General features: G+C 64.0%; 2 protein-coding genes across 2 annotated transcripts in view; both read right to left on the bottom strand.

Moving 5' to 3' along the window:
* ATP6V1B1 (ATPase H+ transporting V1 subunit B1) overlaps positions 1-7,191 on the bottom strand; it is a 47,262-nt gene extending 40,071 nt beyond the window's left edge. Inside the window, exons 1-2 of the mRNA XM_074824917.1 lie at positions 7,187-7,191; positions 6,928-7,062 (exon numbers count right to left, since the gene is read on the bottom strand). Coding sequence (XP_074681018.1) covers positions 6,928-7,062; positions 7,187-7,191 — 140 coding nt within the window. The remainder of the gene's footprint in view (positions 1-6,927; positions 7,063-7,186) is intronic.
* A 1,604-nt stretch (positions 7,192-8,795) lies between these two features.
* Positions 8,796-25,529, bottom strand: SIGLEC1 (sialic acid binding Ig like lectin 1). Its single transcript, XM_074824881.1, has 22 exons — positions 25,426-25,529; positions 24,684-25,040; positions 24,298-24,594; positions 23,650-23,913; positions 22,614-22,915; positions 22,085-22,229; positions 21,630-21,929; positions 20,536-20,790; positions 18,899-19,201; positions 18,007-18,261; positions 16,964-17,257; positions 16,127-16,381; positions 15,132-15,437; positions 13,987-14,241; positions 12,668-12,973; positions 12,236-12,487; positions 11,556-11,855; positions 11,152-11,406; positions 10,491-10,787; positions 9,647-9,746; positions 9,484-9,556; positions 8,796-9,233 (listed from the first exon to the last, which is right to left on the bottom strand). Exons 1-22 carry the CDS (start codon positions 25,472-25,474, stop codon positions 9,216-9,218), a joined length of 5,238 nt encoding a protein of 1,745 aa, XP_074680982.1. The 5' UTR covers positions 25,475-25,529; the 3' UTR covers positions 8,796-9,215.
* Between the last annotated feature and the right edge of the window lie 386 nt (positions 25,530-25,915).

Genomic DNA, 25,915 nt, shown 5'->3' with positions numbered 1-25,915 from the left:
GGGGACCCCCGTCTCGGCGGAGAAGCGCCAACCGAGATAGAAACGAATAAAGAAATAACCCGGCCCGGCTCTGCCCGATACCCCCACCCCGGGGCTGCCCGCGCCCCTCCGGGGGGACGGGGGGGTCTCCCCCCCTCCCTCCTCTTCTCCACGTTGCCCCGCAGCCCGGTAATTCGGGGGTCCCCGCTGTTACTGGAGTTACCCCACTGCCCGCCCCCCCTCCCCCGGCATCGGGCAGTGGTGGGAGAACCCCAAAACCCCCACCCCGGTGCAGCCGCGGCCCCCCCGGAGCGGCCCCGGGACCAGGGCGAGCGGACGAGCCCCCGGGCGACCTCCCAGGCCGGGGGTCCTGGGGGGCTCCGTCCCGCGACCCCCACCCCGGGGGGTTCCGTCCCGCCGCTCTCTGCAATGGGGCAAAACCCGGCGAGAAATTGGCGGCAATGCTTCACCTCGGGGGGGGGGGGGGGGGCGGCGCCCCTCTTCGTCTCGCCTTGAATCCCCTCAAATCGAAGCGGTTGTAATGACGGTGGATTAAAAATAAATAAATTAGCTGATAATCCAATTGCCGAGAGCCCAACATCCCCGAGAGCTCAATCCCCAGCGACCGGGACCTGGCGAAGGACACACCGGGGGCCCCCAAACCCCCCGACACCCACCTGGGGCTGCGGGGGGCTCGGCCGGAGCTGGGGTGTCCCGGAGGGGTCTCGGTCCCTCCCGGTTCCCCGTGGGGAGAGCCCGGCCTCGGGGACGAGGAGTTCAAGGCCTCCAAATTTGCCCTTGGGCTGGGGTGGGCCCTGTGTCTGCGGCAGCCTGTGCCCATCCCTGAAATAACCGAAACAGCGCGGGGCAAATAAAAATGGATTAAGGGAAAAAATAAAATAAAATGAGAAAGTAAAATAAAAGGAAAAATAAAATGAAAGGGAGAAAATAAGATGAAAGGGAGGAAATAAAATGAAAGGGAGGAAATAAAATGAAAGGGAGGAAATGAAAGAAAAAAAGAAAGGGAGAAATAAAATGAAAGGGAAAAATAAAATGAAGGGGGAAAACAAAGTAAAAGGAAAAAGGAAATGCAAAGGGGAAAGAAAAGGAAAAAATAAAAGAAAATAAAAGGAAAAAATAAAGGGAAAGGAAAGGATTAAAAAAGGAAAAAGCAAACGAAAAAGGCAGAGCCGGGAGAGAGCGGGGAGCCGGGACGCAGAGGGCCGGTCCCCCCCTCCGCACCCTCGGCTCTGCGGGCCGGAGCCGCCAGTTCGGGTAGGAGCTGGCGGCGGCAACCGGTTGCCCGCTCCCGGTGAAGGCCGGGAGCCCCCAGACCCCGCCGCGCCCCCTCCCCGCGCTCCCCGCGTCCTGCCGTTTTTCGCGTTATCGCTATGATTATCGTTAATAACAGTGAGGAGAGATTTTGCTGCGGGGGGGACTGAGCCGGCGGGAGGGCAACAGCCCAGATCCGCGCTCCTCCGCGGGCTGCGGAGCGGAGCCACGGCGGCCGCTGCCTCACCGACCTTACCCTAATAAATAATAGTAGTAATAATCACAATTTTAAAAAATTATGCTGCTTATTATCATTGTATCGTTATTATTGTTGATTTTGGTTTGGCGTTGTTATTACCGTTGTTTGGGGTTTTTTAAAATTTTTATCTTCTTCTTCTCATTCTTCTCATTATTATTATTATTATTATTATTATTATTATTATTATTATTATTATTATTATTATTATTCCTACCGCTATTTTCCGCTCTGGCGTGGGCCGTGCGGAGCAGAGCCCAGCCCAGGGAAGCCCGGCCCAGGGAAGCCCGGCCCGGGGGAGCCGCGCTCGCCCGCAGCAGCCCCGTTTGCGGCGGCCCCTCGCCCGCTGCCGTCCCCGCCGAGCCCCGGGGCCCTCCCGAGCCGCCCGCCCCCCGCGCTCCGGGGCCGGGGAACGGCCCCCAAAACCCCAATATTGCTTCATTTTCCCGTATTATGCCCCGGCGAAGGGGCCCGACCTGCCGCCCAGAGCTGCCCGGGCTCGCTGGAGTGAAGGTAAGGCCCAGCTCGGCTGGGCTGGACTGAACTCGCCTCGCCTCGGCTCGTGTGAGCTGGGCTCGGCTCCGGGCTTGGCTGGACCGGGCTCGGCTCCGCTGGGCTGGACTGGGCTAGGCTGGGCCGGGCTCGGCTGGGCTCGGCTCGTGTGAGCCGGGCTTGGCTCCGCTGGGCTCGGCTGGGTTGGGCTGCGCTGGGCTGGACTGGGCTCGACTCGGCGCGGCTCGTCTGAGCTGGGCTCGGATCCATTGGGCTGGACTGGACTGAGCTTGGCTTCGCTGAGCTGGGCTCGGCTCGGCTCGGCTGAACTAGGCTCGGCTCGGCTGAACTGGGCTCGGCTCCGTTGGACTCAGCTGGGTTGGGCTGGGCTTGGCTGGACTGGGCTCGGCTGGGTTGGGCTGGGCTCGGCTGGGTTCGGCTCGGCTGATCAGGGCTGGGCTGGATTGGGCTCGGTTCGGCTTGGCTCGGCCCGGCTCAGCTGGGCTGGGCTGAGCTCGGCTCGGCTAGTCTCGGCTCGGTGCGGCCGCGTTTCCCCGGGCCCACGGCCCACGCCGGCGGCCTGCGGACCCCTGGGCCCGGACTACGGGTGGCGAAACGTCCGTCGGGGGAAAAAAACACGGGGGGAAGGTGCAGGGACACGAGTAACCGCGCACGGACACGGGAGAAACGCGCATGGGTTCAGCGTCGGTGTGCGCGGACACGGGGCAGCCGCGCGTGGGCATGGCGCGACGGGGCTGATTTGGGGGGGGTTGGTCAGTTTTTGTTTATTAATTAGTTTTAAAGCGATCGGGGCGGCCGCACCCGACCCGTCCAGCCACGCGGGACTGTGCGTGGACACCCAGACACGGGGCACAGACGCGGGGGCACCGCGACGGTGCGCGGACGCGGGGGGGGGGTGCTAGGACACGCTGTCCAGGGTGCCCTGCCGGGGTGCTGCGGGGGCAGGGTGCACCCCCCCGCAGCGCTGAGGTGCGTCTTGTCACGGTCGGACGTGGGTCCCTGCCCCGTGGACACCCCCGTGGACACCCCTCCCCCCCCCCGGGGGTGCCCGCACGGGGCTGCTCGACGCCACAAGCGGGGACCGGGTGGCCTCGACGGCTTCGTCCGCCCCGGGCTCCGGTGGCTGCTCGGGGTGACCTCAACGTGGGGGGGGGGAGGGCTGGGAGGGGATCCCGGGGGCTCCCCCTCGTCTCGGGACCCTCCCGGGGGTGCCCAGCCCCGACGTGGCCCCCCCGCCCCCCCCGCAGCGCTGATTTCGTTAGCGCAGCCCGTTGTCGCGGGGAGCCCAGGGTGGCCCCGGGAGCGGGCGGGGGGACACACACCCTTCCTTGGGTGGAGGACACCCCTCCCCGGGTGGGGGACACCCCTCCGCGTGCCGCCCCCACCCTTCGACGGGGTCCCCCGCGGGTGGGTGCCCTCCCCCCCCCGCCCCTCCCCTCTCCCCCCGCCACCGCCCGGGCCCGGCCCGCCCGGCCCCGCCGCGCCCGCTCGGATAAAACGAAATCAAACGAAATCAAACGAAATCTGGGGGGGTCGGTACCGCAGCCCCCCCCGGCACGGTTGTTCTGACACTCCACCAGTGATCGAGCCCCCCAGGATCGGGGGGGCCCCGTCCAGCCCCCCCCGGCCCGACGAGCGGCCCCTCCTCCCCCGGGGCTCCCCACCCCGAACGAGTCCGCAGCGGCGGGGCCACCTCGAGACGGGGAGCGGGGGGGGCCGGGGACTCCCAGATCCTTCCTTGCTCCTGGGGTGTCCTCCTTGAGCACCCCCGCCCCTGGGACCCTGTTCCTGGCACCTTTTCCCTCCCCCCCAGCACCCGGATTTCTGGGATTCCCCCTCCCACCTCATCTCTCGGCTCCTGGGGTGCCCACTCAGGGATCCCCGCTCCTGGCACCCCCGCTCCCCCCCCCGCCCCGGGCAGAGGCCTGGCCCTGAGATTCCCCCCGCCCCCATCATCCTGCCACCTCCTGCTCTGGATAATTAAAAAAAAAAATAATTAGGGGTGCGGGGTGGGAAAGTGAAGAGCTCAGAGGGAGACGGGGCAGAGTGGGGAGCTGAAAGAAATAGTGCTAGCACCCCCCCGCACCCCTCCAGAACCCCCCAGCCCCTCCCATGCCCCCCCACGGGGCAGGGTGAACCCCCAGACCATGGCTTGGGGGAGGGGGGTGCGATGTGTGATGTCCCCCAGCCCCCCCCATGCAGAGGCTGCGTTATCGGGGCCTTGGTCCATCCTCTCCAGGTGCGCACAGGACCCGGGGGGAAGGTGGGGACACCCCCCCCCCCCCAGCTCCATCCCACTTCTGGCGACCCCAACCCTGCCAGTGCCGTCCCCATGCAAAGGCTGGAGGCACCTGGGTGTCCCCACACCAGTGTCCTCACTGGAAACGTCCCCAGCAGGGGACACGTGAGTGACACAAGTGGGGCTGTGGGGACACAGCAGTGACATGAGCAGAGCTGTGGCGACATGCCAGTGACATGAGCGGGGCTGCAGGGCACATGAGTGACACTAACGGGGCTGTGGGGACACACCAGTGACATGAGAAGGGCTGTGGGGACACAGGTGACACAAGCAGGGTTGTAGGGACACGCCAGTGACATGAGTGGGACAGCGGGGACATGCCAGTGGCACAAGTGGGGTCACAGGGACACGTGGGTGACATGAGCAGGGCTGCAGGGACACGCCGGTGACATGAGAGGGGCTGTGGGAACACACGGGTGACACGAGCAGGGTTACCGGGACACGTGGGGGACAGGAGTGGGGTGACACGTGCCCCCAGGGTTGCGGAGGGGGGTGTGACCGCAGTCCCGGGGACCTGCCACCCTGGTTTGATAACCTTGACCTTTCCAGTTTCCCCAGTTCCCGCTAGGCTGGAAACCTCCCTCCCCCCAGGGTCCCCCAGGACACCCACTGGGGGTCCCCCAGGACACTCCCCCAGGACCCTGCAGCCACCGTGTCCCAGCAGGACGGGGACACCGGCTCCAAGCCACGTTTCCCCCCTCCCCAGGCACCCACTGCGCGTTAATTCCCGTTAATGAGCATCCAATTAACACAGCTGGGGGCTAGTGGGGCCTCGTCTGTGGAGCCCCAGGGTGCTCCTGGGGGTGTGGGTCCCCACAGTGACAATCAGCCAAAGGGGGGTCCCCAAGCGACCCCCATAAACCTCGGGAGGAGCGGTGGGGCTGGGGAGGCTCCGACACGCCCGGACGCCCGTGGGGTTTTTGGGGTGATGAGACCCCAGAACAAGGCAGGGGGGTGTCCTGGGGGGGCTGCGCGGGTCCCACCGACCCTCACAGCCACGGGCGGGCAGAAACCAGCCCTTTTCCCCCCATTTTCTACAGCACATGGGGGCTGCAGGGGGTCTGTGGGGCTCATCCAGGTTGGGGGTGTCCCCCCCACCCCACGGGTCCCAGCCCCCCCACCTGCCCCCATGCCTGCAGCCACATGCAGGAACCCACTTGTGACATGGGGACAGGGAGAGGATGGGGGGGGGGGTCTGGCCACGTCCATTACTGCTGACTTGGGCCCAAACGGGAGCATCAGGCGTGGGGGGGGACACCCCCACATTGTGTGTGTCCCCCCGCTGCCGGACAGCCTTGCTGCAGACCGAATGATGATGGTGAGGAAGAAGAGGGATGGATTTAGCAGAGAGCACTAAACCTCGGGGCGGGGGGTGGGGACATAAGGAGCACCCAGGTGGGTCCAGAGGAGAGGTGGCCCCATCTGGGGACACCTCCGGGGCAGGCTGGGGGGGTGGTGCCCATGCGGATTTGGGGGGGTTTGGCCGCCAAGGGTTTGGCCTTTGGGGTAAATTCTGGCAGTGGGGTGTTGCCCCACGTCTCTCACCTCAGCAGGACCCCCCTGTCCCATGTCACCGGCCCCCACACACCGGGCTGTCATTGCTCAGAGCCCCCCCAGAGCCAGCGCGGCCAGGAGCTGGGGGGTCCAAGGCCACGGTGAGGGCCACAGCCGCACAGGGACATGCCGCTGCTGCTCGCACGGAATTGGGGGGCTCATTTTCCCACCCCCACGTGGTTATGTGCCGAGGGGGGGCCCAGCCCTGTGCGTGCCACGCCAGCCCCTCGTCGCAGCCCAGCCCCGGGATTACGGTGAAGAGCGAAGCAAAGCGCGCGCTTAACTTCTCCAAGGAGAAACGCCCGGCAGAAACGTTGCTGCAAAGTCCTCTGCCCGCTGGCAAATCCCTGGCCTCCAGTTCACCTTCTGACCTGCCCTTATCCCCCTTTCAACCATGTGACGGGGGGATTTGGCTTAACGTGGGTGTCGCTCCAGAAGGGAAGGAGGAGAAGGAGCTCAGAGGGCCCGGAGGTAATCGCTGGCTCCCTGCCCGCCGCGCCGGGCCATTCCTGCGGCCGAGGGGCTGGATGAAGGCGGCCACGCACCCCCCGTCTCTCCCAGACCAGCCTCTTGCTGCTCCCCACATCCCCAGCCCCTTCGCGGGGGTCAAGGCAGAGGTTTAGCGTTGCCCGCGCCGCCCCTTGGTGCTCCCGCAGCCCATCTCCGGGTGGGATGGAGCTCCTAGAACTGGTGGGACCTTCCCCGCACCCTCACCCTGTGTCCCCCCAGGTCCAGGTTGTGCCGGCATCTGGCAGCTCACGGGGTCCGACGTGTGCGCGGCAGCTGGCAACATCTGCCCTGGCCCCCCCCCGGCAAACGGCTGGCCATGATGGGCAGGAAGGGCCAGCTGGAGCAGCCTGGCCACCCGAGGGGGGGTTTGGGCAAGAATTAATTCACTTCAGGATGGGGATGCGGGAGGGAGGGAAGAGATGCGCAAGGGGAGCCTTCGCGCAGCCCGGGGGGGGCTCGGGGGGGAGCGTCGTGGGCGCAGGTGGTGGAGGAGGAGGAGGAGGGTTTGGCGGGGGGGGTTTGGAGGGCTCTGCCACGGAGGTACCTTGAAAAGGTGATTTCCAGCCGGAGGGAGGGACCTGCCCGGGTCACCCAGCTCCATTCGGCCTCGCCTGTCTGCGCTGGCGTTTCAGCAGCCGGCGGAGGTATGACCTCGCTGCTGCCAGATGCTGGGAGCGATCTGGGTGAGGAGGCAGTGGCTGCTGCAGTGGGCTGGGGAGGGGGCTGCCTGCCCAACACCCTGCCTGCAACGCTGCCTGCGACACTGCCCGCCACCCATGGGCTCAGCACTGCTCCTGTCCCACCCCATCCCATCCCATCCCATCCCATCCCATCCCATCCCATCCCATCCCATCCCATCCCATAATATCCCATCCGATTCCATCCCATCCCATCCCATGACATCCCATAATATCCCATCCCATCCCCCATCCCACCCCCCATCCCGCCGGGGGCCCCCAGCCCCACAGAAATGCCCATGGAGGGGGGTGAGGGGCTGGGAGAGGGGGGCTGAACAGCGATGGGGACATTTGGGGACCTCCCCGGAGAAAGGTGGGTTAGGGAGGGGGGGTTGGGGGGGGGCAGCCATGGGGGTCCCCAACCCACGTTATGACTTGGGGGGTGATGCTGCAGAGCTCCTGCACTGGGGGGTGCCCAGAGCCCCACTGGGCAGCCAACCCCCCCCCCAGAGTGTGGCCTGGGAGGGGGAGCAGGACTGGGGGGCCTGGACCCAGCAGCGGGCAGGAGTGACCCCAGTGGAGCTGCCCCCACTCACAGCACTGGGACAGGGGGTGGAGGGACTGGTGCTGACTGGGGGGTCGTGGGCCATGGACAGGGATGGGGACGGGGACAGGGACAGGAACAGGGACAGGGATGGGGATGGGGATGGGAAAAGGGATGGGGACAGGGACAGGGATGGGGACAGGGATGGAGATGGGAACAGGGACAGGGACAGGAACAGGGACAGGGACAAGGATGGGGACAGGGATGGGGATGGGAGCAGGGCTGGGGCCAGGGACAGCCTCCCCCCGCACAGCCCTCCCACCAGCTGAGCAGGGCCCTGCTCTCCCTCTGGGCACGGACACGGGGGGACACTGCCCCGGAGCGCTGCTGTCCCCCCACCCCACCCCTCCAGGACCGTCCTGCCCCACGGGCCCCCCCTCCTGTCGGTGACACCGGGAGCCGCAGCGGAGCTGGAAATAGGGCTGGTGGGTCAGTAAATTTGAGCACGGCGAGGTGACTGGCCAGTGTGGGGGCTGGCTGGCTAGTGGGGGGGGTGGCTGGCTAGTGGGGGGGTGGCTGCCTCTCCCGGAATGGCAGAACGCTGCTGGGGTGCACGAAAAGGTGGATAAACGCGGGGATTAAGCTCCCACCGGAGCGGAGCATCGTCCCCGAGCCCCCGCGCCCTGCACGGAAGGCTCCAGCTCCATCCCCTGAAGCACTGAGCCAGCGAGGTGGCCGCAGGGTGACATCTGATGGCAGTGGGCCAGGAGGGGATACACCGGGGGCTGCAACTTCTGCCAGCGAAACCCTCCCGCAGCCCCCAGCCCCTGCATGGAGCTGACAGAACGGGGGTCTTTGTCCCCCGCCTCTTCCCGGGCACCGAGGGGACACGTCTGGCCTGGGGACACCTTTGTCCTCCTGTGCAAGGGGCTGACAAGACACTTTGACAGGGAAATGGGGTGCTGGGACCGTGGGCTATCTCCGAGCATCACGTCCCACTGGCTGTCGCTTGGCAGTGGCCGTGGAGCGGCTTTGGGGGGATAACGTGGGGAAAAAATCACACGCCAACCCCAGAGAGTCCCCGGGCGAACCAGCGAACCTGTCCCTCCGGCTCGTCACCCTTCCCAGCGTGGGGTGACAAACCCTTCCCAGCTCATCCCGAGGGACACCAGCCACACGTCGCCCCGGGTTTTATTTCCAGAGGGAAAAATAGCATCAAGCGAGGCCCCGGCACGCGGCGGTGGTGATTTTGTGAGGGGACAGGAGGACGGTCCCCAGGCTTGCAGCCACCACTAGGAGATTTTTTAATTTATTTTTATTTTTTTTTTTTTTTTCCTGGGGTTTTGCTGCTGGAGAGCAGCGCCGAGCCGTCACGGCTTGCCGGTGCCTGGCACACGCGGCGGCGAGCGCAAACGGTGCCCGGCGTGAGAACAACAACCACGGCGGGGAGGGACGAGGGGACACAGCGGGACAGGAGAGGGGCAGAGGGGGCCGGGAGGGGCCGGAGATGAGGCTGGGTTATCCCCAGTGCGGTGGCTGCCTGGATCTGGCCAGGTCAGGGCTTCCAGCACCAGCTGCTACAGTTGCTCCGGGGCCAAAAAAACCACCAGTTTAGGAAGATCCATCCACCTGGAAAAAGTTGGGGTTGGTGGGGGGCCTGGGGTGCCCCCAGAGCATCGCCTGGAGGGGTGGGCACCCCTGAGTGCTGGGAAGCCCCCCTGGGGTGACCCCACGAGGGGTGATTCCGGCCCTTTCCCCGCTGGGCCAGACCCCGGCAGGTGTGTGAGCCCAGACCCACGTCCCCCAGTGTCTCCGTGGGGATCCCCCAGGAGCTCAGGGTGGGGGGGTGGCTCAAATCTGGCCCCACCAAGGTCCCCACCTGCACTTGCTCCTGTTTGTTCCTCAGCTCCAAGGTGTCCTCGGCAACAGACCAGCCCCCAAACTTCCTTATCCTGGACGGGAGGAGAGGGAGATGCCACCCCCAGTCCCCACCGTGGGTCCGTGTCCCCCCGCCCCATCCCCATCCCAGCCAGGGACGTTACCTGGTCCACATCTTCAGAGCCAGGAGAGTCAGCGTGGCCACGCAGATCACAGCCAGGAGCAGCCCGGCCAGGACGGTGAAGGCCAGGAGGTGGGTGAGAGCTGCGGGCAGAGGGGAGCCGGGGCAGATCCCTGCCAGGGCTGCCGGCTCGGAGCGACTGGAGGAGGTTTTGGGGAGCCCTGCGGTGGCAGGGGGGGACACCCCACCTGGCTGCAGCGTGGTGTCACTGTATGTGGGACCCCCCCTCCCAAGGGTGCGCTGGGATGGGTGAAGGGGACACTGGGGGGGTGGCTGCAGGTTGGGGACACCCCTGGGTACCACTGCCAGGTCCCTGGGGCTGGGGGCAGCCAGTCGGTGGCTCGAGGACACAGCAAGGGGGGGGTCACGGGGACCAGGCAGGGACACTCGCTGCCCCTGCCCACGTTTCTGGGTGCCACCCCAGGCTGGACAGTGTCCTGTCCCCTGCCAGCATCTGGGAGCCACCCGGCACAGTGACAACCGCTGCCGTTTGCCGAACCCGAGCCAGGTCCTCTTTGCTTTTTTGACCATTCTGGCAGCACAACTCAATTTTTTACTTCTGGGGGCTTTTTTTAGCCCTTTCATAAAAACCAACCTGGGATTCTTTGGGAGAAAAGCTCCTTGAGAGGAAATACCCAATTCTCACCATAAAATTCTCTTTTCCCACCCCCCCCAAAGACTCGTGGCTGATTCAACCCACTCCTGCCGGTCACCCCCACTGCTCTAAAATCATCTTTCTGGCACAATTTTGTTTCCCCACCGAGCCCCACTGCCCCCGGCAGAGCACCCCAGGGTTCTGGGGTGTGGGAGGGGGACACCGCACTTACTGTGCACATCAAAGTAGGCACCGGCTGTGGCGTTGCCCAGGGAGTTGCCAGCCACGCAGACGTATTCCCCCGCGTCCTCCGGCCCCATGGCGCCGAGCTCCAGCCGGAGGGTGTTGTGGGAGGGGGAGGCGCGGACCCCCGGCGCAGTGGCCAGGGCCAGGCTGGAGGCCAGGAGCTGGCCGCGGCGGTACAGGGCGATGGTGGAAGCCGGATGGCTATCAGCCGTGCAGAGCACGATGCCCACCCGCCCGCTGCGGTTCTCCAGGAAGGTGCTGATGGAGACGTCCCGGGGGGGGTCTGAGTGGGGGAGACGGGGCTGGCGATTCGCTGTGGCGTGGGACCCCCTCAAACGCTGGCCCAGATACTTGCCAAGGGCTGCTTAATGCATCCATCCCCCCAGGTGGGATCTGTTGGGCGATTCACATCCCCTCTACCCCTTCGCTTTCCCCCCTCCCACCTGGAGAGTCCCACCCCAGCCCTGAGCATGTTGGCTCTAAATCTGAATTTTGAGGGGTTTCCGCAGCCGCTGCTCGACAAAACCCCGGCGTCCTCTTCCCCGGAGAGGAGCAGGGCAGGGAGAGGAGGAGGAAGAAGAGGAGGAAGGCTGTGTGGACCGGCTGCATGGTGGGGGCCTGTCCCCACGGGGCTGGGGGACACTCACAGAGCACGTGGAGGCTGAGCGGGGCCGAGGTGGCACTGCCCCGTGTCCCACTTGCCCGGCAGCGGTAGGAGCCGGTGTCGGCGCTGGAGACGCTGGGGAGGACGAGGGAATGGGCTGGTCCCTCCCGTAGCCACCGGCTGTTCTTGTACCAGGTGTAATTGGCCTCTTCGCCCACCCACGGGACGGCCGAGCAGGTCACGGTGGCTGTGGCACCTTCGGGGACATCTGCCGAGGGCTCAACCGTGACTGTGACACCTGAGGAGGAGGAGGGAGGCCGGGAAGTCAGGGAGTGCCCGTGGGAAAACACCATCCCCAACGCCCCCCAAAAGACCCCCAAAAGCCACGCAGGAAGGGCCCACCCGGACCCCGACACGGGGCTCGCCGCGACTCGGGGCCACCCTCACCTCCCGCGTCCAGGCGCAGGGACGAGGACGCGGTGCCGAAGCTGTTGTTGGCCGAGCAGACGTAGAGCCCCGTGTCCCGCGGCTCCAGCGCCCCCATCCCCACCCGCAGGGAGTTGGGGGCCGCCTGGACGGTGAAGCGGGGATCCCCTGGGCCCCGCGTGGAGGCCAAGGGCGCGTGGCCGGGCCCCCGGCGCAGGGCGATGTCGGAGGGTGGGAAGCTGTCGACGGTGCAGAGCAGGACGGCCTGCTGCCCCCCCCGGGGCTCCACCAAGGAGATGAAGGACGGCTCCTGGGGTGCATCTGCAAGGACAGGGATGGCATTTCCCCACACACACACCCCCACCCCACCCCTGTACTCCCAAACAGCTCTGGGGGCAAGGGACCACCCCTCCCGTGGGGTTTGGGGGGTGACACGTTGGCTGCTGATGAATTAGGGGGAGAAGGGGCGCGATGCGACGCCTGGGAGAGCTTGGGACACCCCCCCCACCCCCCCAGGCCAGGGGCTGTGCTGCCTGTCACGGGATGTCACCAGGTGGCGACATAGACCGCAGCTCTGTGACAGTGACATCCCTCCCGGGCTGCCCTTGGGCCCCCCTTTGCCAGCAAGAATCTGGGGTGTGGTGTGGGGGTGTGGGTGTCCCCCCCCTCCTCCTCCCAAAACGCAGCCGCCCCTCACTCACAGAGCACCCTGAGGGCGGCGGGGGGGGCCCGGCGGCCCCGCAGCCCCCTCCCCGCCTGGCAGGCGTAGGCACCCGCATCCGTGCGCCGAGCAGCAGGGAGGATGAGGAAGGCGTCGAGCCCCTCTGTCAGCCACCGCCCGTTCTTGTACCAGCTATAGACGGTGCCCAGGGGGGCACCCACATCCCGGCAGCTCAACGTCACCTTGGTCCCCTCGGGCACCTCGGCTGAGGGTCGCACCACCACGGTGACAGCTGGGGACAGCGGGGCGATGCTGGGCCTCACCACCATGTCCCTCCGGAAAAGCCTTTTCCCAGCTCCGAAGCCCCCTTCCCCCTTCAGTGGGGTGGGTGCATGGGGTGGGTCCCATCCTGACACCCCTCGATGCCCCCAGCCCCGTGTCCCCCCCTAACCCACGCCGAAGCTGGACTCACCCCGCACACGGAGGGGCAGGGAGGCGCGGGCGCTGCCCAGGGGGCTACGAGCCCGGCACTCGTACTCGCCCTCGTCATCCTTGGAGGCCTCACGGAGCTCCAGCCTCAGCACATTGGGAGGGGGGGAGATGAGGTTGCTCTGCCCGGGGTGCTCATTCCCCGCGGGGGGGCTGGAGGCCACCAGTTGCCCCCCCTTGAGCAGGGTGAGCTCGGACGGGGGGTTGCTCTCCACAGCGCAGAGGAGGATGACTGCGGTCCCCTCGCCGCTCTCCAGGAAAGCCTTCATCTCCAGGTTCCGGGGGGGGTCTGTGGGGAGGAAAAGGGGCGGGGGCGGGGGGTGGATAAGCAGCGTCTCAGCGAGTCGCAGCATCCCCAGGATGGGCTGGGGGCTGGGGGGTGATGCTCTGCTGCCAGGCTCCGCTGCCGGCAGCGCAGGAGCAGCAGCGTCGCTTCCCCCCCCGGCATCTGCCGTCGCCTCCAGTTAAACCACCACCAAAAACCAGTCCGTGGGGTCATTTCTAAGCTCGGTTCTAACCTGCCGGCCCAGCTGGGTGCTCTGGCCTTGATAAAAAACACCCTTTGCCTGTCAAACTGAGGCAAACCCCAGCAGCGAGGCTCGTGCGAAGGCAGCGCAACTCTTGGCCCATAACGCCAAGAAATTTTAGCAGCATCCACCCAACATTCCCCATCCAAAATCAGGAGGAGGGAGAGAAGCAACGGCTTTGTTGCCGGCGTCTCGGGCTCTCTGGAAGACGTTTCCAGGAGTGCTCCTCCGCCCTCACTCCTCGCAGCAGATTTATAAGTTAGAGCCGTCTTTTTCTAATAAAAAGGGAAGAAAAAAATCTTGCATTCTGCCTTGCAACTACATGGCTTTTTGCACGTCTTTTTTTAAACAAAGTCTGGTTTTCATTTTCCAAATCAGGAAAAAAAAAAAAAATTAAAGAAAACCCTGCAATGTTTCCTGAAAGCCAAAGATTTTTCTGTTTCAGTTTGGTACAAAGCGTCAGGATAAACTTGGGGCGCTTGGAGAAGCTTGGCTGGAACCTTCCGCAGGCGACATGGGGCTGCTGGCTGGGGTATAAAGCCAGGCTTAGTTACCCCTGGGACACAGACTAAATTTATTCAGCGCCCCCACCCCCCCCAAATCTAAGCCAGGCCTTGCTACCTCCCACCCCCCCCAGACTATACCCCCAGGAGGGTTCCCCCAGCCGAGGGGCCCAAGGGACAAGTGAGACCCTGAGGATCCTCCCTGCCCCAGGTGGGTTCCAGGGACCCCCCCGCTGTGGCGTGAAGCCCCCCCCCCCCCCGTAGGGACTCACAGAGGACGTTGAGGGTGGCGGGGACAGAGCTGCGGGTGCGCGTCGGGGTCCGCACGGCGCAGTGGTAGGAAGCAGCGTCGGCAGCAGCGACGTGGGGGATGGCGAGGGCCGGCGTGGGGCCGCCGCCAACCCAGAGCCCGTTCTTGTACCAGGCGTAGCTCAGCGCTTCCTCGCCGCTGCTCCGCACCGCGCACGTCAGGTTGATGGCATCACCCTCCTGCACGTCCGGGGAGGGGGAGATCCAGAGCCTGGCAGCTGCAGGGTGATGCTCGGGGTGAGTTGGAGGCGATGGAGGGGCGGTGGGACGAGCTTGTCCCATCCAGGATGTAGTTTGGGGCTCATTCTGTGGAGATGCTGCAGCCCCCTCCCTCCCTGCCAGCCCTCCCCATCCCCGCGGTGGCCGGGGGTGACACCCGTGGTCACGGATGGACACAGCAAAGTCAGTCCTCCAAGAAAAGCTGCAGTTCCCCCACGGGTGATTCTGTGATTCTGGGTGCGGGGGGGATACACGCGGGTCTCCTGTGGCATAACCCTCATAAACCCTCATCTTCCTTCCTTTCCTCCCTGTCTCTGTGCTGCCCACCCTACTCCAGCTTCCCCCTGCCCTCCCTTCCCCACGAGCACCCTCCATCCTCGCTCACCTTCACCCCTTCGCCGTACCCCTACCTCCAGCGCTCCCCAGTTCTGCTCCTCCTCAGTCCCAGTGGCTCAAAGAATCCCAGAATCCCAGAATCATCTGGGTTGGAAAAGCCCTTGAAGCTCCTCCAGTCCAACCATGAACCTCACCCTGACCGTTCCCAACTCCACCAGATCCCTCAGCGCTGGGTCAGCCCGACTCTTCAACCCCTCCAGGGATGGGGACTCCCCCCCTGCCCTGGGCAGCCCATTCCAACGCCCAACAACCCCTTCTGCAAAGAAATCCTTCCTAAGAGCCAGTCTGACCCTGCCCTGGCGCAGCTTGAGGCCATTCCCTCTTGGCCTGCCGCTGGTTCCTTGGCTCAAGAGACTCATCCCCCCTCTCTGCACCCTCCTTTCAGGCAGTTGCAGAGGGCCATGAGGTCTCCCCTCAGCCTCCTCTTCTACGGCTCCATCCCACCCGTCACCCCCGCCCGTCCCCGGTGGCAGCGCCGAGCCCCGTCACTCACCGCCCGCTGTGAAGTTGGCCGCCGCGCTGGCGTTGCCGAGGGTGTTGCTGGCGGAGCACACGTACTCCCCTTCGTCCTCCAGCAGCACGGGGCCGATGCTGACCCGCAGCGCGTTGAAGGCCGAGGTGACGGTGACCCGTGGCGGGGTGGTGACACGGGGCAACGCCGCTGTCGAAGCCACCAGCACCCGGTCCTTGAAGAGAGCCAGCTCTGCCGGCGGGCTGCTGTCCACCGTGCACCGCAGGACGCCCCGCTGCCCCTCGGGGGTCTCCAGGAAGGACGTCAGCACCGGCACCCGGGGAGGGTCTGCCCAGACAAGATGTTACAGGGACCCCCAGAAACCCCCCGAGGCTGCACCCAGAGCCTGGCCCCAGCTCCCAGCCCCTCACCCCAGGATTGTATCACCCTCCCCAGCTCCTCGGGCACCCCGAGGGGTTTGTGGTGGCTCCTGGCATCAGGGTGAGCACCAGGGCGGCAGCAAAGCTTCCCCCTGATTTTCCCTCTGTCCCAAAAAGACGTTTCTCCTAAACTGAAGACTTGAAACGTGGGTGATTTCAGCTCAGCTGAAACCTGTTGTTTGAACAGAACCGAAACACTTGTTATAGCATTTTTTCCCCTTTTTATTGCCACACAGCGGGCAGGAGAGCTGTGGGGCGGCCCCACCACTTCTCCTCAGGAAATTCTGCTTGAGGGGGACCGTGACCAACCAGGGTGGGGCTTATTCAGAGCAGGGAGTTATCAAGGATACACCCCCAGAAATTTCCCACTTTTAACACTTTTCTAAAGGCAGAAGATGCCTCGTTACAGAATCACAGGATCACCATTCAGGTTGGAAAAGACCCTGAAGATGATGGTTACAAACCCTCCAGCGCTCTCCATCAAACCCAGGCTCCTCCTGTGCGCGGGACACGGCACCATCCCACCCCCAGCACCCTGCTCCCCCCCCCACCCCGGCCTCAACTCCCAGGAGGGTCCCTCAGCAAATTCCCACTCACAGGAGACGCGCAGGGCGACGGCCGGGGAGACGCTGGTCGCCGCGGGGCCACGGGCTCGGCAGTGGTAGGAGCCGGTGGCCGCGCTGGTGACGCGGGGGAGCTGGAGGACGTTGTCGGGGCTCTCCTGGAGCCGTTCGCTGTCCTTGTACCAGGTGTAGACGGTGTCGTCCGGCTGCTCTCCCGCCACTTGGCACGTCAGCGAGACGTCGTCTCCTTCCCGCGCCTCGGCAGAGGGCGAGACGAGGACGCGGGCAGCTGGAGGATGGGAAGGGGACGCTGCCAGCTCAGAGGGCACCATGGCACCACCGAGGACAGAAACCAGCCCCCCAGCACTCCCATGGCGCACGTCTTGGGGCTCTTGTTCTGACCCACACAACCCCGGGGCTGGCACTAGAATTCATTTTTAAGAAAACGTGTCGCTCGCTGTCCCCGTGAGCTGCCCCGACCCCCAAACTCCATCCCTTGCGGTGCCCAAGAGGGGTTTGGAATCAGGTGCCTGGTGGGGTGGGGGGGAGACTGAGCTGGCACCCCCGGAGCAGCACCCGGAGCTTGGGTGGGATCCAATGGCGCTGGGTGGGTGCACAGACCCCAGCTCCCATGTGGACACCCCGACGGAGACACATTCAGATCAATCAGGGCCACATCCCCACCCAAAAAATTAATTCAGTCGGGGATTCCTGTTATCCCCCAGCCCAGTAACTGGGGTGCTGTCTCACCCCAGGCTCTGGGTGCAGAGGTGAGAGGGTAGGGGTGCTGGTTAGGCACCGGTGCCCACCCGCAGCCAGAAACACTCCCCCCAGCATGGGTGTAAGCACGGGGCCAGCACACGGTCCCCACCCTGCACGCGGAAGTCCAGCCGTCGGGCCGCGGTGCCGTGCGCGTTGGTGGCCGTGCAGCGGTAGCTGCCGTCGTCGGCCGGTGTCACCTCCCGGATCTCCACCCTGAGGGCGTTGGGGGTGGCCAAGACGCTGACCCGTGGGCTGCTCCCCACCTCGTCGGTGGCCACCAGCTTCTCGCCCCGGTGCAGGGCTAGCTGGGCGGGAGGGTTGCTGGCCACCGAGCACTGGAAGATGGCCAGGCGGCCTCTCTCCGTCTCCAGGAAGGCTGTCAAGTGGGGGTCCCGTGGGGGGTCTGGGCAGGGGAGAGAAGGGGGGTCCTGTAGCTCTTGGACCCCAACATGGGGGGAAGGGGAAGGGGAAGGGGAAGGGGAAGGGGGAGGAAAAGGAAAAAAGGAAACAGAAAAGGAAAAAAGGAAACGAAGAAGGGAAGGGAAGGGAAGGGAAGGGAAGGGAAGGGAAGGGAAGGGAAGGGAAGGGAAGGGAAGGGAAGGGAAGGGAAGGGAAGGGAAGGGAAGGGAAGGGAAGGGAAGGGAAGGGAAGGGAAGGGAAGGGAAGGGAAGGGAAGGGAAGGGAAGGGAAGGGAAGGGAAGGGAAGGGAAGGGAAGGGAAGGGAAGGGAAGGGAAGTCTCATGGTCTCATCTCTGCTGGCCAGGGCCCTGCCACACCCAGGGGGACCACACCATCCCCAGGGGGGCCACATTGTCCCCACCCACAGCACCACCCTCATGGCTTTTCAGGGTGTGCTATACCACAGGGTGTCCCTCAAACCTCTAGAAGCTTTGCAGCTGCAGGCTCACATGCCCGTGCACACATTAAGCGCATGTTTACTTGGTAGGAAAGCAAAGATGCCACAGACAGCGGCACGGCTGCCCACAGGAGGAAGCCCCAGGACATACACACGTGCTCGAAGCCCCACACGTGCACCCACGTCCGCCCTGCCCAGCGCCATGCGTGTGAGCAGAGGGGGGTACCCTGCCACGGACATAAGCTACAAATTCAATATAATAACAAACCCCGCATCCCCCCGCAGCCCCTACGTACACAGCACGTCCAGAAGGACGTCGGGGGAGCTCCGGCTGCTGCTGTCGGTGCTGGCTCTGCAGCGGTAGAGACCCGCATCCGTGCTGGCCACTTGCCTGAAGACCAAAGAGGCGGCTGAGCCCTGGGTGAGCTGCTGCCCGTTTCGGTACCAGGTGAAGTTGGGCAGAGCCGGGGAGTCGCTGTTCAGCTGACAGGTCAGGTTGGCAGGGTGGCCTTCCAGCACATGGGAGGATGGAGCCACGGTGATACTGGCAGCTACAGGGAGAGGCAGGACGCAAATGGGCTCCGGCATGAGCCCAGGGCCAGCACCGCCTCAGCAAAACCCCTCCCCAGACCAGCCAGGTAGCAAGTGACTTTGCGGCCATTCCAGAAGGCAGATGCCAACTGGTCCTGCAATGCCGTGATGGGGACAGCTCTGAGCTCCAGCTCTGGTGGTGGTGGGCTACCAGCCCCCCAGGGCCTCACTAGCCCAGGGATGATGTACCGACAGGACGGGGCCCATGGGAACTCCCTCAGCAGCGTTTTGCTCAGCATCCGCGGTCACGCAGAGACCAGGGTCAGCAGGGAACTCCCCCCCAGGAGCTGGAACGGCCATGAGGAGCCCTCCAAACCCACACAGAAAGGTTGGAGGGGCTGGCACAGCCCCCTCCTGTAGCAGCCCCCAGTTTAACCCCACTCACGCTCCACCCTAGCACCAGGCGACTTGGGCACGGCAGCTCTTTTGAGATTTCACGGGCACATGGCCCGTTTCTGCTCATTCCATCCCTCTGCCACCATCACCCTTGCTCTGCTGAGCTCATCTCCTTCCCTGGCATTCCCTCCCCTCTCCCAGGGTTTTCCCAGATGCTGTGGGGCTCCATCCTGCCCCCCCACCTCCCCACCCCGTGCTTACTCTCAGCCCTGAAGTCCACGGCCGCGCTGGCGTTGCCTTGCGCGTTCCCAGCCTGGCACCGGTAGGTCCCTTCATCCTCCAGCACCACGTCCTGGATCTCCACTTTCAAGCTGTTGTAGGATGAGGTGGCGCGAAGCCGGGGGATGGAGGGTGGGGGGCAGCCCCACGTGCAGGCGATCACTTCTGGTCCCCTCCATAGGGTCAGGTTGGCCTCTGGGTCACTCTCGACAGTGCACTGGATGACGCCCAGGCGCCCGCCCTGGCTCTGCAGGAAGGAGCTCAGCACCGGCTGCCTGGGTGGGACTGCAGGGTTCAAACAGAATCCCAGAATCATGGAGGCTGGAAAAGCCCTTGAAGCTCCTCCAGCCCAACCATGAACCTCACCCTGACCGTTCCCAACTCCACCAGATCCCTCAGCGCTGGGTCAGCCCGACTCTTCAACCCCTCCAGGGATGGGGACTCCCCCCCTGCCCTGGGCAGCCCATTCCAACGCCCAACAACCCCTTCTGCAAAGAAATCCTTCCTAAGAGCCAGTCTGACCCTGCCCTGGCGCAGCTTGAGGCCATTCCCTCTTGGCCTGCCGCTGGTTCCTTGGCTCAAGAGACTCATCCCCCCTCTCTGCACCCTCCTTTCAGGCAGTTGCAGAGGGCCAGGAGGTCTCCCCTCAGCCTCCTCTTCTCCAGACTAAACCCCCCCAGTTCCCTCAGCCGCTCCCCATCACACCTGTGCTCCAGACCCTGCACCAGCTCCGTTGCCCTTCTCTGGACACGCTCGAGTCATTCAATGGCCTTTTTGGAGTGAGGGGCCCAAAACTGAACCCACTCATCGAGGGGAGGCCTCACCAGTGCCAAGCACAGGGGTGAGATCCCTTCCCTGTCCCTGCTGGCCACGCTAGTGCTGATACAAACCTCTGGTGAGACCAGGATGGATTCCCAAGGTTGGGAGAACCCCATGAACCGGCGGGATTCCTGCTTTCCAGTGCCACCAGAGCAGCTCCCTGGCATCCCACACACCCCCAGCTGCCAAACCCTGGGGTCCTACATCTGCAGGGTCTCTGTGAGGGACCTGCACCCCCAGGCACCTCTGGTGGCACCTCTGTTGTCACCCGTCTTGAGCTCAGGGGGCGAGTGCAGGTGTCCAGCCCTACCCCAAATCCTGGGGCAGATCCGCAGAGACCCCGGTGGTTTGGGCATGTTTTTCCTACCACCACTACAGAAAAATGCCATTTGGTCAGGACTGAAACTTCCTAATGGTGTTTTTCCTCGTTTGGTATCAGGGAAGATTTTTATTTTATAGCACAGAAAATATCTGGAAGACAAAATCCAACCAGAATATATTTTTCACAGGGATCATTTATCCCTGAGAATTCAAATTTAATTTCATGGGACATTTGAAAACTCTTTGGTTCTTGGGAATTTGAGGATTCTGCTAATTTCTCCTCCCCCAGATTCACAGATTTACATATAAAAGGGAATTTTCTGCCTTTTCCACACTTCCACTCAGCGCTTGGCCGTGCTCAGCGCTGACGGGGGAAACCTTGAGGTGGGAGCAGCAGAGGGGCTTCCCACAGCCCGGACCCAGGACCCCCCCTCTCTGTCCCAGCTGTTAGCGGGGGGAGACCCCCCGGCAGCACTTACAGAGCACACGGAGCGTGGCGGCCGCCGACGTGTCGCTGCCGTTGCTGCTCCGGATCTCACACTGGAAAGCGCCCGCGTCCTCGCCGCGGATGGAGGAGAAGATCAGCGTCGGGGCTGAGCTCTCCCGCAGTCGCTTGCCGTTCCTATACCAGGTGTAGAGGGTCTCCTCCGCCCCCCGCCGAGCCCCCAGGCAGGTCAGGGTGACGGCTGCCCCTTCCCACACCTCTGCTGAGGGCTGAATGAGGAGCTCCACAGCTGGGGGAGGGATGGGAGAGGGATGATGGCAGGGAGGGAGGCGAAACCTCCGCCGCAAACCTTCGCCCTTCCCCTGGCTCCATCTGCCCAAAGCTTCCCTCTAAGGCAGGATCTGGGCACCCCCCTCCCTCGCAGGGGCCCGTGGAGTCCGTGGCTGCACCTCTGGTGGGTGACATTCCCTGGGGACACTCCCCAGCCCCACAAGAAGAGACAAACGGGGCCTTTCCTGAGCCTCCCCACGCCCCGTCCGAGCGCTCCCGGCATCTTGGAGGCATCTCGGGCAACTTGAAACAGACCCCAACTAACCGTTGTGGCACCCAAACTTGGGTTTATTTTCTCTGGAATTGGGCCCTCAGGGCCATTTTGGTTTCTTTGGGCATTCTAAGGAAGGTTCCTCTTGGATGAGGTTTTGGGGGGTTTCCTCTCCTCTTTTTCCACAGCCACTGCCCCTGTCACCCCAAATCTCTGTGGCTGGGGAGCCGCAGGGTTGGGGGGGCAGCTCAGGGGTTGGGGCAGGAGCCGGTCGCCACGGCATGCCCAGGTGCCACACACCGCCGGGGGCTTGTGGGGAAAGGGAGGAAACACTTTGGACAAACTACGGATTTTGCATCATTTTGAAAAAACAAAATTCAGGAGCACCTCCAACTCCACCAGCAGCTTTGACCCCCAAGGTGGGGAAGGCTGCAGGGAGGGCACAGCCACTCCATAACCCCCACGACACTGATGTCCCCCGATGCCACGCAGGTCCCTCCAGCTCTCAGAGCTGCATGTGTCCCCCCCCTTATACCAGCCCTGCAGAAACAGCCCCCACACCCCCGGGGGGGTTCAACGGGACTCACCGCGGGCAACGAAGAGCTTGGCGGCGCTGGCGTTGCCGTAGGCATTGCCGGCCGTGCAGCGGTACTCCCCGCTGTCCCCCGGCCCCACGCCGCGGATCTCCAGCCGCAGGGCATTGCGGGTGACGGTGACGCCGAAGCGCTGGTGCGGGGCCGCTTGCGACCCGCTGGCTGCCAGCAAGGTGCCGTCACGGTAAATGGCCACGGTGGCCGGGGGGTGGCTATCCACGGCACAGCGGACGATGGCCAGCCCGCCGCCCTGCGTCTCCTGGAAGAGGGTGATGGTGGGGGGCCGGGGGGGGTCTGTGGGAGGGGAGAGGGTGCTGCAGCTCAGGGGGGTCCCAGCGCTGTGGCCGCTACCTGCACGTGGGCCACCAAGCCTCACAGCCACTCCACCGAGCTGCTTTCCCCCTTGCGTAAGTGGGTTATATTTACTCGCAGAAAGGTCAGACCCAAACCCAGGGCGATTTTATTTTTCCCTTGACTTGCAAAAGCTCCTGAGCTGTTATTATCATCTCTGGCTCCTCGGTCGGGAACCTCCCAGCAGTTTATGGAGCGTAACCGATTAGGGGAGGAGTGGGAGGCGCTGCAGTGAATGGGCTGCTGCAGCAAGAACCGCTTAACGGTCCCTTCAAATGTGGCTTGTGACCAGAAATTGCTGCATTTATAGCAACTTCTACCCAGGAGGGCTGAAACCTCCCTTTCAACTGGACCCCAGGCGTTTGGGGCAGAGATTTGGTTTTGACTCACAGAATCACAGAACCATCGAGGTTGGAAAAGCCCTTGAAGCTCCTCCAGCCCAACCATGAACCTCACCCTGACCGTTCCCAACTCCACCAGATCCCTCAGCGCTGGCTCAACCCGACTCTTCAACCCCTCCAGGGATGGGGACTCCCCCCCTGCCCTGGGCAGCCCATTCCAACGCCCAACAACCCCTTCTGCAAAGAAATACTTCCTAAGAGCCAGTCTAAAACAGGGGGGGTTTACATAGCCCCGGGCACGAAGGGACCCTGGTCTGGCAGGGACACACTCACATGTCACGCTCAGGGTGATGGCCTGGGACGTGTCACTGCCCCGGTCGTTTGTCACCTTGCAGGAGTAGTAGCCGGCATCGCTGGCGGCCACGCGGTGGAAGACCAGGGTGTGCGCTGTGCCCTCCTTGAGCCAGGCACCGTTCTTGTACCAGGTGTAGTTGAGGTCTTGGCCCTCCCTGCCAGGGATGTCACAGGACAAGGTGGCGGCCGTCCCCTCCCGCACCTCGGCCTCAGGGCTCACCGAGATCTCCGCGGCTGACGAAGACGGCACCGTGGTCAGGACGGGCTCGGAGGCAGCAGAGCAGCCCCCCCGCAGCACGGGACAGAGCATGGGGGCAGGCGGGAGCCCCTCTGCCCCCCCAGGGGTGACAATGGAGGTGGGAGGCGTTTGGGTTTGTTCTCTGCCACCGACGCTTTGCCAGTTGGGGTTCAAGTTCTGGTTCTCATGAAAAGCCCCAGGTGGGTGCGGCAGCATCCTTCACCTCTCACGGGCTGCTCAGGGGGGTCTGGGGGGAGCAGACTGGCCCCACCTGCACCAGGCTGGGGTGGGGGATGCTCCCCGTGGGGCTCCAACACTGACAGGCCCCTGGGTGAGGTGATGTGGCAGCCTGGGGCTTGTTCTGCTGGAGGGTCCTGGCTCCCCAGACCCCCCCCAGCTCCGAATCCCCCCGAGCTCTCACAACTGAAGCCTCGCAGCCAGCCCTTCTCCCCGGGCTTGGCTGGAAATCCCTCCCTGCCCTGTCCTCTGGGCCTTGCCATGAAGGATGAAGGATGAGTGACACGATGGAGGCACCACAGTCCTCCAAAATGGAGCCGCCAGCTCCTGGAGCAGAAATTGCTGCATTTATAGCAGCTTCTACCAGCTGGTACCGGCCACCTCGTTGCCAGCCCCTGGCCCAGACCCACTGGGTTTACTCTTTCCCGTTCCCACAGCCCCGCTCTGCCTCCAGTGATGCCCCAGCCCCTGGCCAAGCTCCCCTGGCACTCACAGAAGATGTAGAGCGTCACAGGGGGCGCCACGCCGGCCCCAACGGCGTTCTTGACTTCACAGTGGTACTGCCCGTAGTCCTCACGGCGAACGTCCCGGAGGGTCAGGATCTGCTCGGTGCCCATGGCCACCCCGTCCTTGTACCAGTGGTACACCGAGATGGGGGGGTAGCTGCTGCTCACCTCACAGGTGAAGGACACCGTGTCACCCACGCGGATGTTCTGCGCCGACGGGTTGACCGACACCTGGGTGTCCTTCGGGGCGTCTGTGGGGAGGACAGACGGACATGGCGGGCAGTGGTGAGGCTGGGCAGGACCCGCAGGATGCTGCCATAGCCTGAGGGTTTGGTGAGGGGAAAAGGGGGGTTGGAAAAAGAGAGGAAAGCTGCCACACTGGCAGCAAAGAGGGGTGGGAATGGCAGGGTGTGCCAGAATGCGCCCTGGAGCTCATTTATGGGACCAATGTTGGCTCTGGCCATGGAGAGCAACAGGAGAGGGAGGGAGAAGCAGGAGGAAACTCTGCTCTGGCTTTTTGGGAGGAGGTGCAGTGGGTGGCAGGAGGGGGACACGGATGGTGTGGCTATGGCAGAGGTGCCCCCGTCCCCCCCTGCTGCGCTCAGCCAGCCGCCATGCAGAGCCGCCCCACGTACGTCTCACCCGCAGGACAACCTCCCCGGTCGCCTTCCTGGAGCCGTACGAGACTTCGCAGAGCAGCTTTTTGGAGTGGTCCTTCCAGGAGAAGGAGGTGGTGAGGGTCAGGCGGTGGCTGACCTCACTCGTGTCCAGCTGGACCCGGCCAGCCACCATCGAGACCTGGGGGTCGTAGCCCTCCCAGCGCAGGGCGACGTCGCCCGGTGGGCAGACGTAGGGGGTGGAACACTCCAAAGTGGCCATTTGCCCCTCGGTTTGCTCCTCGCTGGCAGCAGTGCTCGGGTGCTCAAGGTCATCTGGGGATGGAGAGCAGAGGGTGGGATGTCTACGTGGGGCAGGGAGGGAGTCGGAGAGGGGTTGGGGGGGGATTCACCGCTGTACCCACCCGAAACACTCAGCACCACGTCCTCTGTCGCCGACCACCGGTCCCCATTGACAATCTCAAAGCGGAACCTGTAAGGCCCGCTGTCCTCCGGCGTCACCCCCCGCAGCAGAAGGGTGCAGTTACCAGCGGCAGGGTCCCCCAAAAGCTGGGCCCGGTCCCTGAAGTGAGCATCCACCTCCTGGGCTTCCGAGTGATACACCAGCAACTTCTGCTCCTGGTAGTCCTTGTACCAGATGGCCACGACGCCGTCGCTGGCCTCTACATCATCAGGGTAGCTCAGGGTGCAGGGAATCATCACGCAGGAGCCCCTGACACCCCGCAGGGACTTGGGGTAGGCGACCCCCCATGAGCCAAGGGCTGTGTCAGGGGGGAGATGGAGGGAAAAGGTGGGTCAGGCTGCTATGAGTGGTCTGCAACCCCCCCGCTTCCCTCCTGGGACCCACTGGGGCCACGTCCCATCTCCTGAGCTGCCTGAACAGGCAGGGAGGTGAGAATGGGGGTGGGAGATAAAACCCCCCAGGGAGAAAATTTCAAGGTGGAGAAGGAGGAGATGATGGGGAAAAGCTGGATCTGTGGGTGGTACTTTCAGACAGCACATGGCAACAGCTGGATTTAAAAAGCAAAGGCCTAAAAAACTAGTAAAAAGGGAAAAATTGCTCCAGGCAGAAGCGGAGCCCTCCCACCCATACCGGGGGGAACCCAAGTGGGACGGGAGGAAGCGGGTCCCTCGGTGCCACCATACCTGGGGGGATGAGGCTGGTGAGGAGGACGAGCCACTGTGGTAGGGACATGGCAGCACCTTGGGCACGGCTGGGGGTCCCTGGCTCACGCCGCAAGGTGGGGAGGTGGCCGGTCTTCGTGGTCAGCGTTCGGCAGAGGGGACCCTGACAACAAGAAGAGGTGGCCAAAGGCCTTGAAACATGTCGCCGGTCAACACGTTCTCAATCCACAGAATCCCAGAATCATGGAGGCTGGAAAAGCCCTTGAAGCTCCTCCAGCCCAACCATGAACCTCACCCTGACCGTTCCCAACTCCACCAGATCCCTCAGCGCTGGGTCAGCCCGACTCTTCAACCCCTCCAGGGATGGGGGCTCCCCCCCTGCCCTGGGCAGCCCATTCCAACGCCCAACAACCCCTTCTGCAAAGAAATCCTTCCTAAGAGCCAGTCTGACCCGGCCCTGGCGCAGCTTGAGGCCATTCCCTCTTGTCCTGGCGCTGGTTCCTTGGCTCAA

This window comes from Strix aluco, chromosome 4 (assembly GCF_031877795.1).
Source record: "Strix aluco isolate bStrAlu1 chromosome 4, bStrAlu1.hap1, whole genome shotgun sequence".
Taxonomy (NCBI): domain Eukaryota; kingdom Metazoa; phylum Chordata; class Aves; order Strigiformes; family Strigidae; genus Strix; species Strix aluco.
This window is presented reverse-complemented; position numbering and strand designations above follow the sequence as displayed.

Coding starts and splice junctions, on each gene's coding strand:
- SIGLEC1 (XM_074824881.1), bottom strand. CDS start 25,474: ATGTCCCTACCACAGTGGCTCGTCCTCCTCACCAGCCTCATCCCCCCA. Junction 15,438..16,126: donor CGTCGCCCTGCGCGTCTCCT/GTGAGTGGGAAT, acceptor TTGTCTGGGCAG/ACCCTCCCCGGGTGCCGGTG. Junction 9,747..10,490: donor TGCCTACTTTGATGTGCACA/GTAAGTGCGGTG, acceptor CTCTGCCCGCAG/CTCTCACCCACCTCCTGGCC.